This window comes from Trichosurus vulpecula, chromosome 4 (genome assembly GCF_011100635.1).
Source record: "Trichosurus vulpecula isolate mTriVul1 chromosome 4, mTriVul1.pri, whole genome shotgun sequence".
Classification (NCBI taxonomy): domain Eukaryota; kingdom Metazoa; phylum Chordata; class Mammalia; order Diprotodontia; family Phalangeridae; genus Trichosurus; species Trichosurus vulpecula.
Window position 1 is genome coordinate 71,498,930 of NC_050576.1, and position 16,941 is coordinate 71,515,870.

Consider the following 16,941-nt stretch of genomic DNA (forward strand, 5'->3'; position numbering starts at 1 on the left):
CCGTTTTCTCATGATGTCTCTCTGAGCTTTTCTTCATCGATGTCTTTGCTGGATCTGTATGTAGTCTCTTCCATTTCCAACTCCTGGTTCAGCTGAAGTCCTTGTTTAGGACACTCCTATTATCCTTCAAAGAGAATCACAACCTTTAACAACCTTTACGTAAACTGGTAGCTTTCCTACTTCTGCCCCCTTGGTGCATCAGGAACATCACCAATTCAGGCGCTGAACTCTCTCTCTTCCAAACCCTTCCAAAGAAAATTGGGGTTTAGAAAGCCATGTTCTTGGATCATCCTTCCAGGCTGCAAGCAAGTACATGCCTCCCATGCCCATATGTTTTTGATACAAGATACTATTACCAATGGGGGAGTGGGGAGAGAGAAGAACCCCCCTCCACCTTGCTGCAAGAAGTTTTTGAGAATTGATAGCATCCTCAAGATCTGAGTTCTTCCATAGCATCCTTTCTTGACTGACTCATCCATTTCCAGTCCCTCATTTTAAAATTCTCAGCCCCTCCTGTATGCTATATCAATAAGTGAGTAGAGAAAAGCCTTTAAAGCTACTTGTCTCTAGTGTGAAGTTCATTGCCTTTCCTAGTCCTCAGCCTTAACTTTTTCAAAATTTCTACATAAGTAATGACTCAACTCGGGCACTTTTATTTTATCATTCAGTTGGGGGACTCCTGATTGAGAGAGTCAGTCCCTTCTCTACATCTTACTTCAGCCTTATACAAACCTGGAAATTATTATAGATATTCTTAATCCCCATTCCAAAAATAAGGAAACTGAGTCTCTGTTTAAGACCGATTAAGTGACTTGCCCAGATTAATATTTCTAATAGGGTTAGAAGGGCCTTGAACCCAGCTCTTTCTTATTCTAATTCCAGCAGTCTATCTTTTTACTTCAATGCTCCATCAGTGTGAGTGGGAACATTGTGGACATGAGAGAACAGGCTGTACAGTCTACTCTGTTTCAGATTACATCCATAGTGCTCCAGGTGCTACTTGCCATAATTCTCAAATTGCTCCAGTGAACAACTACTCAACCTTCAAAATACTTTGTAAGTTTGCACTCTTAATGCTCATGAGCCCCCACTGATGATCATAGAATTGCCTCCTTGAAAAAGGGAGAAAGAGGATGGAAGCGGGGAGGGAGAGAAATAACAGAAAGGGAGAAAGGGAGAAGGAGATAGGGAGAGAAGGAGAGAATGTATTTATTCATGTACATGTTGTTCCTCCCAAGTAAAATGTGAGCATCTTTGAAGATAGAGATCACTTCATTTTTGTCTTTGTATCACTAAAGGCTAATTAGGGTGCTGTGCATAGCAGAATGCTATTGCTGTAGTACATGCTTAAGAAATACTGGTTGAATTGAATTATATTGAATCTACCACAACCACGACCACCACCACCACCTCAACACTACCCCACACTTATGTTAATTTGCTATTAATTTTATGACATTTAGCATTTATTAAGCACCTATTACACAAATGGTGATATGGTAGATATAGTCTCCATTTTCTGTTTGCTTACAATTCACAAGGAAACAAAACATCCATGCCTAAAAGATTTAGAGGACATGAGCAAATGAAAGTAATCTAGGACAATGTGTGTCCTCAAGTGCTGATGGAATGCAAAGTGACTAGTGATCAATAAAGAGTGAGTTTAGCAAGGAAAGGCTTCTTGAGAGGAAGGGAACCTAAGAGCTATGTCAGAAAGAAAGTGATCAACAAGGAATGACAGAAAGTTAGGAAGCAGGACAAAGATCCTCAAAAAAGGTGCAGGGCAACAATGAGACAAGTTATTTACAGGAGGCAATCTGCTTGGAGCAGAGGGGTCATGTTAGAGAAGTGCTTAATATGATAGAGGCACCTCCTTAGAAGTTATCAGCTTGGATTCTACTCCTGGTTCTGTCATTACCTAGCTATGTTCCCTTGGACAAGTCATTCTAGCCTGAACCTCATTTCTTCATATGAAACATGCTGGGAATTGAAATAGATGATGTCTGTGATGGCTCCCTTTTTGCTCTGAAGTTCTGTCCTTCTTTGTATGGGCAATACATGAGGTGGAAGAGTTAAGGATAGATAGAGATTTAGGATTCAAGGTGAAGGAGTTAAGATTTATTCTGATCAACCATGGTTTCTTGAGCAAGGGATCTGACGTGATGACAGTGGTAATTGACGAAAGTTAATTTCATAGTTGTGGAGATAATGGATAGAAAGCAAGTTTCTATCCCTGTGTACTTTCATTGAAGATTTTGACTTGGTCTTTATGATATCAATTTTCTTTTTTAAAAAATTAGCATTTTGGGCAGCTAGGTGGCGCAGTGAGTAGAGCACCAGCCCTGGAGTCAGTAGGACCTTAGTTCAAATCTGGTCTCAGACACTTGACACATGTATTAGCTGTGTGACCTTGGTCAAGTAACTTAACCCCAATTGCCCTGCCCCCCCAAAAATAAAAAAATAAAAAATAAAAAAATTAGTATTTTGTTCTTATGTCACCTTCATTTCTAAATATGCAGATAGTTACCTCTTCCATCTCCTGCCTGCCACCTAGCCCACCTTCCCTTATAACAAACAATTTAAAAGAAAGAGAAGAAAAAAAGCAATTTGGCAGAATCAGCCAATTCATAAACCAACTGAGGCAGTTGATCAGTGAGACAGTGAAATGTTTCACATCCTTTGTCCCCCACCTCTTCAGAAGGAGACAGATGCATACTCTCATCTTTTCCCTGTGACAGTACTTGTTCACTGAAATTAAACAGTATTTAGATTTTTTTGTTGTACTTTCTGATTGCATTTTTGTAGTCATGTAGACTACAAAACCAAATTTCAAGGGAGGGGACATATTAAGAACTGAGGAAATTAGAAATGGTCCCTTGTAGGGGATGGTATTTAAAATGAAACTTGAATGGAGCTAAGAAATCTAAGACATGGAGATGATGAGGGATAACTTCCATGCAAAGGCATGGAGGAAGAAGGTGGAATGTCATTTACAAGAAACACAAAGTAGGCCAGTTTGTCTGGATCCATAGAGCGCATAATGGGGATTAATGGGCAGTCAGTCTAGAAATGTAGGATGTAATTAAGATTGTAGAGATTCTTAAATTCCAAATAGAGGCATTTGTATTTTATTTTAAAGGCAAGAGGGAGCCAGTGAAGCTCTTTGAATAGGGGAGTGACGTGATCATCCTGGGTTTTAGGAAGCTCTGGCACCTATGTGGAAGAAATTTGAGCAAAGGGGAAATGCTGGAAATATACTCATGAGATTGTTATTACAACACTGCAGGCTAGAGGGATGAAAGCATTTTAAAGAGTCGGGTAAGTGTGAGGAGATGTATGTGCTTGATTTTGTGGATGCGGATGGACAAATCTTAGGAATATATCAGATATTGGGGGCAATAAAGGGGGATGAGATGATGCTGAGGTTGTATATAGGGATAACTGAACAAGCAAACTTAAGAAAAGATAAACTAAGAATGACAATGCAGTCTGGGTGAGGTGGGGAAGGGGCTCTTGTGTTCCTGCAGCCTCACGCTCTTTTTCTTCCCCAAGGCTGACATATATTAATTACATAGACAATCTAGATACTAGAATGTGGGAGACGGGATGGTGCTGAGAACTGGATGTTTTTGTTGTTCTGTGTTGGTGTCTTTCCTCATCACTTTCTCTCAAGCCAAGAGAATGGTTGAGCCTAAATCCTGAAAGGCATCAATATGGAACACATATTAATAACTAAGTCTCTTGTTCCAGGAGCCAGCTGTTCTTTCTTTCTCCACTGATGGTGAAGCAAAAGAAAATGAACTTCAATTTGCAGCAAGAAAATTTAAGGTTAGATATAAAGGAAAAATTTATAGGATGGGAGGATACAATTTTCATCTGAAAGGGGCCTTAGAGAGATCATCTAGTTTGAATGCTTAGGTGAGGTATCCATAGCCTCAAGCACTGAATTGACTTATAAAAGATTACACAGGTAGTCAAGAGGAGAATTGGGATTTGAACCCTGGTCCTCTGACCCCAGATCCAATCTTCTTTGTTCATCCTATCTTGTAACTGGCTATGAGAAGCTGTCAAAGAAGGTTTAGCCACTTAAAGTCAATGCCACACAATTTTGTACTATATACATGTTATATCTACCTGTAACATGATGTCTTTGGATTTTTCCATGTGTATTGACATCTCATAATATGTGTATTATGATCTCAGAGAGATCATAAGCCTGTTGATGGCAGAGAGACTGCATCATATTCATTTTATGTTACTCACTAGGTTAAATAACATATTAGGTGCTTGTATTCTTTTGTTTTGACTCTTTGAATTTAGGTTTTTCTCATCTTTAAAACAGGGATAACCATACCTGTGGCATTTAGCACACAATTTGTTGTGAAGCTCAGATGACATAACATGTGTCAAGGACTTCACAAATTTATGTCAGCATTAGTTGTAATAGTCGTAGCAGTAGCAATGGTAGCAGCAGCAGCAGCTAGTACTAGTAATAGTATTAGATAGTGGTAGAAGTACTAGTAGTAATAGTGATGGTAATAGTAGTAGTAATAGTGGTAGTGTTGCAGTCTAAGGGTGGTGGGAACCCCAAAATTCAAGGGCAAAAAGCATGGGTTCTGCCTCAAAAGAATTCAACTCAAGCCTTCTTTCAGTCAGAGACAAGGTTTATTTTATGGCCAATAGAGATGGGCAGATTTTAAGATTCTGAGCATTTGTGATCCTTGTATTGACAAGTGGCCAGATTCTTAAGGAATGGGGGACAAGATGGACCTTTTACACAGAAAGACTATGGGGAGATCTGGATGTGATCTAGGAGTGGCTAATAGCTTGGGGTGATGTGGAGGTAACCTACAATGAAGGTTGGGCTGGGTCAGAGGTAACAAAGTATATGAAAAGACAGTTGAAGGGATTACTGGGATGGATGATGCTTCAGGGGAATGGCAAGGACTGGGCCAGTGGGAAAGTCCAGAGGCTTTTCCTTTCTGGGGTCCTGTCCCAAGGACAAGGTCTTTTCCTTTTAGAGGTTCAGAGCCCATCCCCATCATTAGTAGTTAATATAGTAATAGTGGAGGTGGAGGAGTAGTGGTGGTGGTAGTCATTGTTAAAGTATAGAGACCCATGAATCCATTCTATTTTAAGACTCATCCTTTTTTGGCAGTTGGGGAATTATTGAAGAGGTCTCTAAAAATGGTGCGACCTGGATACTTGTGGGTGATTTGGGGTCTAGTTCATTAATTGCTTTCTGAAGTGTCAGATGTCCCCCCTGCCTTAACCTGACAGTAATAGTCTACTGAAGAAGTTAGATGCTCCAAAGCCCAGGGAAAATGAATAGTGTGAAAATGAACATTACAATCCCTCTGAGCCAAGGCTGACAACATCAGCCAGAGAGGATTCAGAAGATTGAAAATCAGTGAAACAAAAGGGATTATAAATGCCCTCCACCTCCACTGCAGGCCACATATTCAGGGTCACACCCAATTCCTACTGCATTCTTCTCTCCCAGCCCCCAATCCACCCACCTTCTCTCTTTAGTGCTCCCTCCTTAATGAAAACGGGGCTTTCCCATGAAAATGTTTTTGATGGCAAGGGGGAACTGCACATCCAGAACTGCATTGCCACCCTCCAATTTAATTAAGGAAACACCCCCTCAATAAAGCTGCCCGGTTAATCACTCAAAAATGGCTTGAGAACGTATTTAATGTCACTGCCTGATCATTTTATTAAATGTCACTGCTTCAGCGTATATGAATTATGGTTTATAACTCTTTTCTGCCACCCTTCATTCATTTGTTCATTCAATTGATACACAAGTCTGTTGTCTGTAAAGATCTGTCCTTAGCACTCTGAGGGCTTTAAAGATGAATAGGACACATTCCTTGCCCTCAAAGAAGTAACAGACTAAAGGGTTAACTTAAGGAAATTAACAACATAGTACAAGGCATAATGTGCTAAGTGCTGTCAGACCACAGAAACTACTTTTTAAAGACTTTCTTGCCCCTTTTGCTTACATATACCATCCCCATCTCTACCTGAGTTCTGAATTACATTCATAGATTGATCAGATATTAGAACTATCGAGAGACTTTCAAGCTCACCTAGTCCAGCTTCCTCATTTTTCTGATGAAGAAACTGAGGCCCAGATGGTAAAATGAAGTGCTCAAAGTCACTAATCTGCCAAGATTCAGACCCAAGCCTTTTCATCTCAACCCCAGTATTCCATGATCAAACCAAGCTGCATCTCACAACTTTGTGGAGCTATAAGGAAGAGCTGGACATGAGTGAACAACGGAGCAACAGCAAAGATATCTTATAGATGATCTTGCCTCATTTTTAGAGATGTAGAAATGGAGGCTTGAAGACATTGTGACTTGTTCAGGACCACACAGCTTGTTAGTGGAAGTCATCCTCCTTAAATCCTGATGATCATTGAAGGCCAGGAATGCTAAACTAGGTATGACATGAGGGAGGAGGGGAAGACCTCAACAGGAATCAAAGAAGACCAGTCGCAATCTAGCTGACCCTGCTGGTTGAAATCCATCTATTTACAGGTTGATTGATCCCTTCTTGGCTTGCCTGAGGCATCTGAGTGGTATAATGGATAGTGTTGGACTTGAAGATAGGAAGACCTGAGTTTAGATCCTGCCTCTCAACAAATTATGTAGCTTCTCAGATAGAGTTTCCTCATCTATAAAATGGAAATTAATAATGACACCCACTTCACAGGGTGGTTATGAAAACAAAATAAGATTATATATATACATATATATATATATATAATTCAAAATTATATATATGCATATGTATACACACATATGTATATGTACATACATATATACGTGTGTGTGTGTATAAATTTTGAAAAATCTTAAAGTTCCAAATAAATAATGTTGATATTGATGATACTGGTTGTTGCTATTTTTATTTCTATGGTGTTTGTCTCTGAGAACCCATAATGACATGTGGTTCTTCCATAGTCATATCCGGTGGAACACAGCTATTACACAAAGGATAAGGGAAAGGGAGGGAAGAAAACAAGCATTTATTAAGCACCTACTATCTATCAGACATTGAATTAAGTGCTTTACAAATATCTCATTTGATCATCACCAGAACTCTAAGAGTCAGGCACTGAACAGGTACAGGCTCTAGAAACCCACCTGAACTCTCCTTGAATCTTCACACTTGATCTGACATTCCCAATAGACACACACACACACACACACACACACACACACACACACACACAGCCCTCTCAATAAATTCTAGTGGCTTCCTATTGCATCCAGGATCTCTTTGGCACTCAAAACCCTTCGCAGCCTGGCCCCTCCTACCTTTCCAGTCTTCTTTACACTTTGCTCCCCTCTATATGCTCTAGAACCCAATGGCAGTGGCCTTCTTGTTCCTTGGATACAACATTCCACCTCCCAACTCCATATTTTTTTTCACTGACGTGCCCCATGTCTACAATGCTCTCCCTTATCTCTGCCTCCTGGCATCCCTGGCTTCCTTCCAAGACTCAACTCCTATCCAACCTTTTGGAAGAGTTCTTTGGATTCCCCCACCATGGCTAGTGCCTTCCCTCTGAGGGTATCTTCCTCCTTCTAGGTATATATCAAGTATCTACAAAGTTGTTTGCATGTTTCTCCTCCATTAGAATGTGATCTCTTTGAAGGCAGCAATTCTGTTTTTATTTCTCTTTATCTCCCTAGTGAGTCGCTTGGTGCATGGCACATGTTAAGTGCTCCCTGTGGCAGCAGACAACATCTTAACACTTCTCAGAGAAGCATACTGCCTCACTTCTTGGGCATTAGGACTTTTCTTTTTCTCTGTTCTGAAAATGAATAAACTGATCTTCCATGACTATGATCCTCCTGAATGAATTGTTAATCTTTCCCTTTCCCCCCTTATCAAAAACTCTACAATTTGGCTCTCAAAAATTCCAAGTAGGTTGCCACTCATTCTCACTCACCTGTTTCTCTTCTCCTCTCTCTTTCTCCTCCTATTTTCTTCTCCTCCTCCTGCTGCTTTTTCCCTACCTCACTTCCCACCTCGCCACTGCACCCTGCTCCCCACCCCCCAATCATTGCTCTAGGTTCCTGTGACTTCTGACTCAGGTACATGCAAAATATTAGGACGAGAACAATTCAGAAGATGTCAAATAGTTAACCAGTGCGGACCTTATCAAACTGATGTATCATCACCAAAACCTGTTTTCATACCTAAGACAGTGACAGCTCAACATCATGCCTCGACCCATCAGAATTCCCAGGCACGTGCAAAATGAAAAGGAAAACACATGGATACACAGGGAGGGAAAACCACCCAGAAGCAGCAAACTCTCCTCTTTACCACTTTAGAGGTCCCACCTGGCTCTCTCCAAGAGCTGTTTAGAGGGCCAACCCTCTAATAATCATAAAGAAGTCCTCTTCCTCCTGGCTTTTATGGATTAACTGCCTAGACTCTATCCATGGGAAAAAGACTGCTGCCCTTCCAAGGTATATTGGCAGTAGTTGTTGCTTTTTTCTGGACCTAAAGTTCAATTATCCAGCTTTCTTAGTGGACTTATTTTTTTTTCCCTTTGGATACTTTATTCTTTGCCACCCTATTTGCCTTCACTATGACTTTATGAACCAAGATGATCCTCCTTGACTGCCTATGTGTATGGTCTCCTCCATCAGTATAGGCAAGATCTATGACCTCAAAGACAACCATGAACATACTTGCATAGTTTAGAATTGCAAAGTATAAGAGATTCTCTGGGTAGAAGTCAGAGGAAGTATAACATTGATTTAGACACCAGAGGATCTAACCCCAAGACCAACAACTCCAACCCGACATAGCAGTAATTGTATTTCAAAAAGAGTAAGTCTACCTCAATGCAACAACAAGGAAATTATAACACAATATTGCGGCAAGGAACCAAGTCATCCTGTAACCTTCCTCCCTGCTGCGGCCTTCCTGTAAACACTCACGAATCCCATCAGTCTGCTTGCCTGCTTTCTCTTCTTCCTCAGTTCTCTGGTCTCCAAAGCTCCCTGGTTTCCGTTCTCCACTCTGCACTCTCTCTGCAGTTCTGTCAACTCAGAGTTTTTACTCCTTCTTCTTGGGCTGAATTCTGATTTCTATGGCTACCTTCTGGGTATATATACTCTTTTTAGGGCCCAAGGGCTTCATACCCAATCAGTGAAAGGGTGTAGGCCTGGAGCTTAGCTCCTAGTAAGTAAAGGGTGTGGGCCTGCCTGCAAACAAACCTCTAATCAAGCTTCCCTTAACTAGCCCCACCTGAGGCCTATTGAATGAGCAGGAAAGATCTTTAATCACTGATTGGCATCACATCTCCCCCATTAAAATGTAAATTCCTTAAAAGAAAGATTGTGTTTGCTTCTCTATTTACATTTCCAGTGTTTAGCATAGCATTTGGCACAGAGCAAGCTATGGAACTGCTTTTTCATTCATTCTTTCATTCATTTATTCCAGTCCTGATCTAAGCAAAAACAGAAGCCTAGAGAAGCAAAAGCCTAACGTGGCCTAAAGAAAATCCACCACTTGGATAAATTCTCCTCCAGACAGTCGTCTTTGTGACTCTAAAGTGTAAAATAAGGGCACAAACTTCTTGAATGGCTTCTTGTGCTGTGGTTTAGCCCTTTTTTCAGCTGTATCCAACTCCTTGTGACCCAATTTGAGGTTTTTCTTGGCAAAGATATTGGAATAGTTTGCCATTTCCTTTTCCAACTAATTTTTACAGATGAAGAAACTGAGACAAACAGGGTTAGGTGACTTGCCCAGAGTCACACAACTAGTAAATGTCTGAGGCCAGATTTGAACTCAAGTCTTCCTGACTGAAGGCTTAATGCTCTATCCATTGTACCACCTAGCTACCCCCATGCATGGCTACAGAGGACTCTTTTTGTGCCTCAGTACCTGCATCTACAAAGTTGTGGCAGTAAAACTTAATATCACATAGATCATCAGTGAAGATCAAATGCCACTAATAAATTCATCTCCCAGACAAATTCATTAATTATGATTTTATTTACCCTCCTGTTACCAAGTTAATTGCTCATTTGTTAGAGTAAAGAGGTGCAGCCTTGATTAAGGTCATTAGTTGCCATTAGAAATTGAAATTCCTCGGGTGACTTTGAATTTCTTATGTTTAGCATTTCTATTCAAGAAACCAAGGTCAGCCAACCTTTTTCATTGTGCTAACTACACCTAGGCACAAAAAAGTTCACTTAATGAAACCATCAGTTTGGGGACTAGAAATGTAAAGAAAGGCCCAGTCCCTACAGGTGCTAATTGTTCAGCTCTGTTTGTTAACTGTATGCATATATCATAAAGAGATTAACATTTACACACAATTTCTTCAGCCTCATAAAGCGAAAGGTTCACCAAAGGAACAAACAGCATGAAGACTTGCTGAGAATAAGTGGAAATAAGCAATCACATAAAACCTGAGTTCTATGCCCTTCAACCCCCAGATATGCTCTTTTTAAAAAGGAAAAGAAATAAGTTTTAACAATTGCTTAGGGGGTGGGGAAGGTTATTAAGACATTTTGTTTCTACACGAGTTACACTTCCTAACAAATGCCCCAATAAAGTCTTACAAAATACCTGTGATTTATTTAGAGACTAGGCCATGCCCAGAATATCTGAAATTGTCATCCTTGGTGAGTTGGTAACTTCCTCAGCTATTTGCTATGTGCTAGGTACTATGGAGGCTTGAGCCAAGGTCATCCTAACTATTGGTCCCTAGAGGGAAGGATGATTGTCCATGTTCACATAGTTAATTAATATGAAGCAAGTATTGTCTTTTACTATTTTATGCCTCAGTTTCCTGAAGTGGAAAATATTAACAGAAAGTAGGAATCTGCCTTTAAAATGGACAGTATGGTACCAACATTGACTGTTCTATTTAACCAGAGTTTTGTAGCTATTCACATTGGTTTTACTTGTATATTGTGGATATACATGTATGTGTATACACACATATATGTGTGTTGCCTGCTCAACTGTTTAATTCACTTCAGTTCAATCTAGTTCAATTAAAACATTTACCTGTGTATATGTGTGAGAAATGTGCTTGCTCTAGAAAGAAAATACTCATTGTAAACCCAGGAAAGTTCTCATTTTATTTTACACTTATTTAAGATTCCTTGTGAATGGGTAACTCCTTAATGGAGCACACTTGCTCAGACAAATCCAAAATTATTTATGCCCAGTTCCCAATTCAGATTTCCCCCTTTGCTCTCCATTGGCTAGATGCAACCTCCTGAACTGCCCACTTCATGTTCTCCTCCTTGATATGTTCCCCCTCCCTCATCACAAATTGCACATGCATTTAAATTAACTTTCTCTGCCTTGGGGGTGTGTTGGATAATATTAAACAGCTCATTAAGCATGCGTGCAAGTTTCTGACCTTTTACTTGATCAGAAGCATAGTTCTGCTAGGTCACAGCTCTGATTAGAACTAGTCACGTCTGACTTACATCCTGTTATCATTCAAAGCTGAGAGCAGTTTTAATTCTGTAGAAACAGAATTCCTTCTTTTGTCGCATATATATATATACACACATATGTATGTGTATATATACATACATATATACATACACATAAACATGTATACATATGTATATATACATGTATGTATACATATACATACACATATGTAAATATATACATGCACACACATATATACATATATAATATATACACACATATATACATCTATATTGCACATATTTTCAAGTACTTCTATACTTGGAGCCATCTTATATATTTTTCTTTTGGCACTGCTTTCTTCACTTGTTCTCATTTCCCCTAGGTCTTCCTATATGCACGGGAATGTTCCATTTCCATCCTTCCTTACAGCCGTAATGGAATGCAGTGTCTCCATTCTATCCCTGCGCTGTAAGTGTAGTCATCGCCCAGTTCTTGGGCACACAGTTTGTTTCTAGTTTTTTGTTATCACAAATAATGTCACTATAAACATTTTTGTACAGATGGTCCTTTTCTCCTAGTGATAGGTTTTTACAGAAACTTTTAAAATAGATTTGAAACTTATCTGTCTTATGAAGAGATTTTTAGTCAAACTGTCTTCAGCTCCAGAGAAGAACTGATGAAGTGGAAAATATATTATTCCAAGGCCAGTTTCTTTTTTCCTTTTTTTTTTTTCCTTCTCCTTCTGAGGAGCAGTCAGCTCCAAATGCAGTATTCTTGCTGTGCTCAGCGAATTTAGCTTAACAATCAAAACCATTTGATCCTGACACTGGTCTTCCTCCATTCAGTATGTTGTTGAATAAATATCATTACTTAGAAATAATTATATGATTCCATTAAGTTTTATATAACCTGTTTCTTCCCCAAAACTTCATTAAAACACTCTGACCTATGACTTTTTTCTCCTTCCAAAATCCTTGATAGATGGGTTCTTTAGTGCATTTTGGTAGATTGGTGGTTTCATCAGCATAGGCTTACCCTTTAGCAATGCAGTCTTTCTCTACCTTCTCAACCTTTTGCTTCACAATCTAATCCAATTCAATTCAATAAATATTTATTCAGTTGGTATTCTATGCCAAGCACCGTGCTGGGCGCTGGGGATACAATGACCAACATGAAATAGTCAACAAGCATTTATTAAGGAATTGCTGTGTGTCGAGAACTGCTCTAATCACAGAGAACAAAATGCAAACAGAAAGACAGCACCTGCCATCAGGTAGGTTATATTCTAATGGAAGAAGTCAGTGCATGAAGGGAAAATGAAAATGGGGTAGGTACCCCACACTGGGAGTTGTGGGGAATGGCAGAAAAAGTCTGGGGTACAACCTGGAGAAAAATGAAGACATGGCTTGCCTAGGCAGCCTTCTTCTTTTTTTTTTTTTTGGAGGGGAGAAGGCAGGGCAATTGGGGTTAAGTGACTTGCCTAAGGTCACATAGCTAGTAAGCGTGTCAAGTGTCTGAGGCCACATTTGAACTCAGATCCTCCTGACTCCAGGGCCAAGTGCTCTACTCACTGCACCACCTAGCTGCCCCAGCAGCACTTCTTAAACCCACAGTTTAAGAACTGCTCAAGGGGTCGTGAGAGGAAAAAGTTTAAGAAGCCCTGTTCTAGAGTGCAATCTGGGAAGGAATGAAATTGCTGCCCTCAAGAAGCCTGCTTTTTACTGGCGGAATACAAGTACGTAGACATGTATAATACAAAGAAAATTGAGGGCAAGAGTTCTTAGGGTGTCAGCAACTTAGGGTGTCAGCAAAAGCTCCATGGAGGAGGCACTGAATTTTTCAAAAAAACCCTCCATATATGATCAAGCCAACATGCCAGAAGCCTTCCTCTTGTTCTTCTGATTAGTTAGCCTTCTATCCCACCCTAATAACCAATATATGACTGGCCAAATTCCTTCCATGGTTATATAAGTCAACAAGTAAATCAAAATAATTTGTATTCAAGAACTCCCGTTCTCTCGATGAATTCCAGCCACCTATTAGTAGGAAAGCATCCAATAAACTAATTCAAACTAAGGCAGCATTTTAATATGGTAATTCTTCTAATAGGTTTACATTTTAAAATGTTTATTTTAAATGTGTGAACCTCAAAGGAATGATTTGCAATTGGTAGAAGTTCGGATACTGAAACAGGCTTTCCCAGTGCCCAGGTGACTGCATTCCCACCTTTTGTCGTTTTTCAGTTGTTCAGTCCTGTCAGACTCTTCATGACCCCATGAACCATAGCACACCAGGCCCTTCTACCCTCCACCATCGCCCAACGTCTGTCCAGTCTCATGTTTGTTGCTTCCTAGACACTATCCCATTTTTTACCTGAATCTAAAACTATCCCTTATATCCTGAAATATGTTGGGGGAGGTTGCATCTGGCTCCCAGATATTGGCATCTCACACCTCCTGGGTTTGGCTCATGGGATTTATTTAGAGTTTGGGCCATACTCAGAACATCTGAAATTGTTGTCCTTGGTGAATTGGTAAGTTCCTCAACCATTTACTATGTGCTAGGCACTTTTGAGCCAAGGTCTTCCTAACTATTAGTCCTTAGAGAGAAGGATGATTTGTCCATGTTCATATAGTTAATTAATGTGAAGTCAGTATTGCCTTTTACCATTTTTGCCTCAATTTCCCCATGTGGAAAATATTTAAAAATATAACTCATAGTGAAAGTTAATATTTTAAAAATGATAATGAGTCAGGAAAGGGGCTGCCAAAGTGGACTCAGGCAAATTTACCGTTTCACTTGATTACCTATAGGTGGTGGGGAATGTGGTGATGGCCATACAGACTAAAGGAAGGGTCACCGCACTGACATCACCTGTCTGTATCCTTCTAATTCCAGGGGCCCTGGAGGAGCAGTGCTGACGGGGAGATTGTGGCGAGAGAATGAAGAAGCCAACCGCCCAGGAGAAGCATGAGGTGGCAGTGCGGCGTTCGGTTTAAAGGGCTTCGGCTAGCGACCCCATGGGTGACGCTGCTGGCACTATGTCTTCCCAGCTGGATCTGTGCCACCACTGCCCTTGCTGCTGCTGCTGCTGCTATTGTGGCCCCTGAGCAACATGCCCCTTTGGCTGGTCAGCCCCCGCTGGATTGGTTACTCACTGACCGGGGCCCATTTCACCGTGCCCAGGAGTATGCTGATTTCATGGAACGGTACCGTCAAGGTTTCACCACCAGGTACAGGATTTACAGGTGAGAGAAGTCTTTATCCAATAGAACTCAGCATCATTGACTACCTGACATGGGCTAGCACTTCTATAACCCATGGCCCAGACCTACAGCAAAAGTTGGCCAAGCCCTGGTCCTGAATACCCTCAGAGTAAGCGAGAGGTGAAAGCAGGGGCGAACATGAGTCAGGGAGAATATACCCACCATATTTTTGTGTGTTTTGTTTAAAAGAAAAAAAAAACCTGCTGATGTCTCCTGGGGAACTTGGCAAAAGAGTTTCTATTTATAGGCTGTGCTGCTTATAAACTGAAGACAAATCATGCGGTATGGAGTCAGCATGGAGTCAGCGTGTAGCCCAGGATGCAGCAGGAGGTCAGAGTCAAATGCGGGGGCCAGGTTTTAACTAATGGGTTGAATCTTTTTATGAGTGGTAATCACTTACGTATGCAAATGAGGAGAAGGGCAGCCCCACCTCCTGTTTCAGAGACCCAGCCGAGCTCTGCAGGGGACAGAAGGGCACCTGTCCTCCCCCCTGACAAAGTTGCTCTTTTTGGCAGTTAGCAGTTTTCTTCTCTACCACTGATCTCTAAGAACATCAGAGCTGAAGGTCAAATATGAGATCTGCCTGGCTCTTCTTTTGTAGTCACATGTTCCTGGGATGACTGGACCAATGCTTGTCCACACCCAGGTCCTGACCAGATGTGCCATAGCACTATTCAGGGTACTTCAAAATATATAGACAATGCATACGTCTTCCCTTGAACTCTCTCTCTCTCTCTCTTCCTCCCTCTCTCCTCCTCTCTCCCCTCATGACTCCTTCACCTTATCTCCCTCCCTCCCCTTTCCCTAAATTATCTTGGGAGATTTTCAATGACTTTAAAACATCTGCATAAGTTGTTTTAGTTAACACAAAGACTTGTTGTTGTTGTTGTGTTTGTCCTTCGTTTTCGAAGAGTACCATGGCATCAGGGAAATGATGACATGACTTGTAGTTGACTTTGATTTGAGTAAAGGAGGGCTGTGGAAGGTCACCAGCCTCGAGCTGAGGACAGAAGTATGTAGCACAAGAATATTTCAAAGCAAACTTTTTAAAATGGTTGCCAGATACTTGGCATAGGGGGCCACTCATCAGTTGCTTAGAATGCCCACTCTCATACCACATTAAGAGAGAAAGCTAGATATGTGTTTGGCTGATACCCAAATAGGTCAGAGGTACAGAGAGGCAAGTTTGCTAAGATCTCCATGTTTGTAGTCTGTATGCATGCCTTGCTTCTAGTGCTCCAAAATCCCATTCAGCCCACAACCTAGCATAATGCTTGGCATATAGTAGGTGCTTAATACATGTGTCTTGATTAAATGGTTGATTCAGTCATGGAGGAGTTTTGCTCATTTTATGAATTTCAATATCCCTGTTCCCAGGTGGTTGTACAGTTGTTTCAGTCGTGTCTGACTCTTCATAACCTCATTTGGGGTTTTCTTGGCAGAGATTTTGGAGTGGTTTACCATTTCCTTCTCCAGCTCATTTTACAGATGAGGAACTGAAGCAAACAGGGTTAAGTGACTTGTCCAAGGTCACATAGCTAGTAAGTGCCTGAGGCCGGATTTGAACTCAGGAAGATGAGTGTTTCAGACTTCAGGCCTTGCTCTCTATTTACTGTACCACATAGATGCCCTCTGTTCTCAGGTACCCACTCCTACTTTATATCTTCTCCTCTAAAAGGCTACCCTGGATGGGGATAGGGATTAACTGAAGTGGTTGATTCATTATTTAAATTCTACCCAATCTAAAGTCCAAATTCCCTTCAAAGACATCTAGGCCTTCCTATTTTATACAAGGAAAATAGAATAAGCAAGCATCTAAACAGTATAGCAAAATCCCCTCTCCCACTTTTAGTTAGCTAGATACATGAAACTCTTAATTTTCCTCTCCAAATCCAAAAGATATAGCAGTGAACAATACTGTTTTATAAGACTCTTCCCTTAACTGAAAGATTCACCATGTTCATCATAGAATTTCTTTCTATGAGCCTCTTTGATTGCATTTAAAAATAAGCCATGATTCAAAAATTTATGCATTTAAATATGCATTTAAAAATAAGCTGTGACCGCACAATTCTCCACTCATATTCAGCCTTTCAGAAACGCATTTACTGTGTAAGACAATTAGCAAAGCAAGAGCTGGAGTATGTGACAGGACTTCCCATCCCCACCATTTGGTTCCCCTTTTCTCTGCAGTGGAACGTCGTCCTTCTGCTGCCCTGACCCACCCACACAGCCT

At 40.7% G+C, this 16,941-nt stretch overlaps 1 protein-coding gene across 1 annotated transcript in view; it reads left to right on the forward strand.

The window, feature by feature from the left end:
• BRINP2 (BMP/retinoic acid inducible neural specific 2) overlaps nt 1-16,941 on the forward strand; it is a 147,043-nt gene that overhangs the window by 61,029 nt on the left and 69,073 nt on the right. The window contains exon 2 of the mRNA XM_036753322.1: nt 14,338-14,687. Within this exon, the coding sequence (XP_036609217.1) occupies nt 14,410-14,687 (278 nt within the window). The 5' untranslated portion in view covers nt 14,338-14,409. The remainder of the gene's footprint in view (nt 1-14,337; nt 14,688-16,941) is intronic.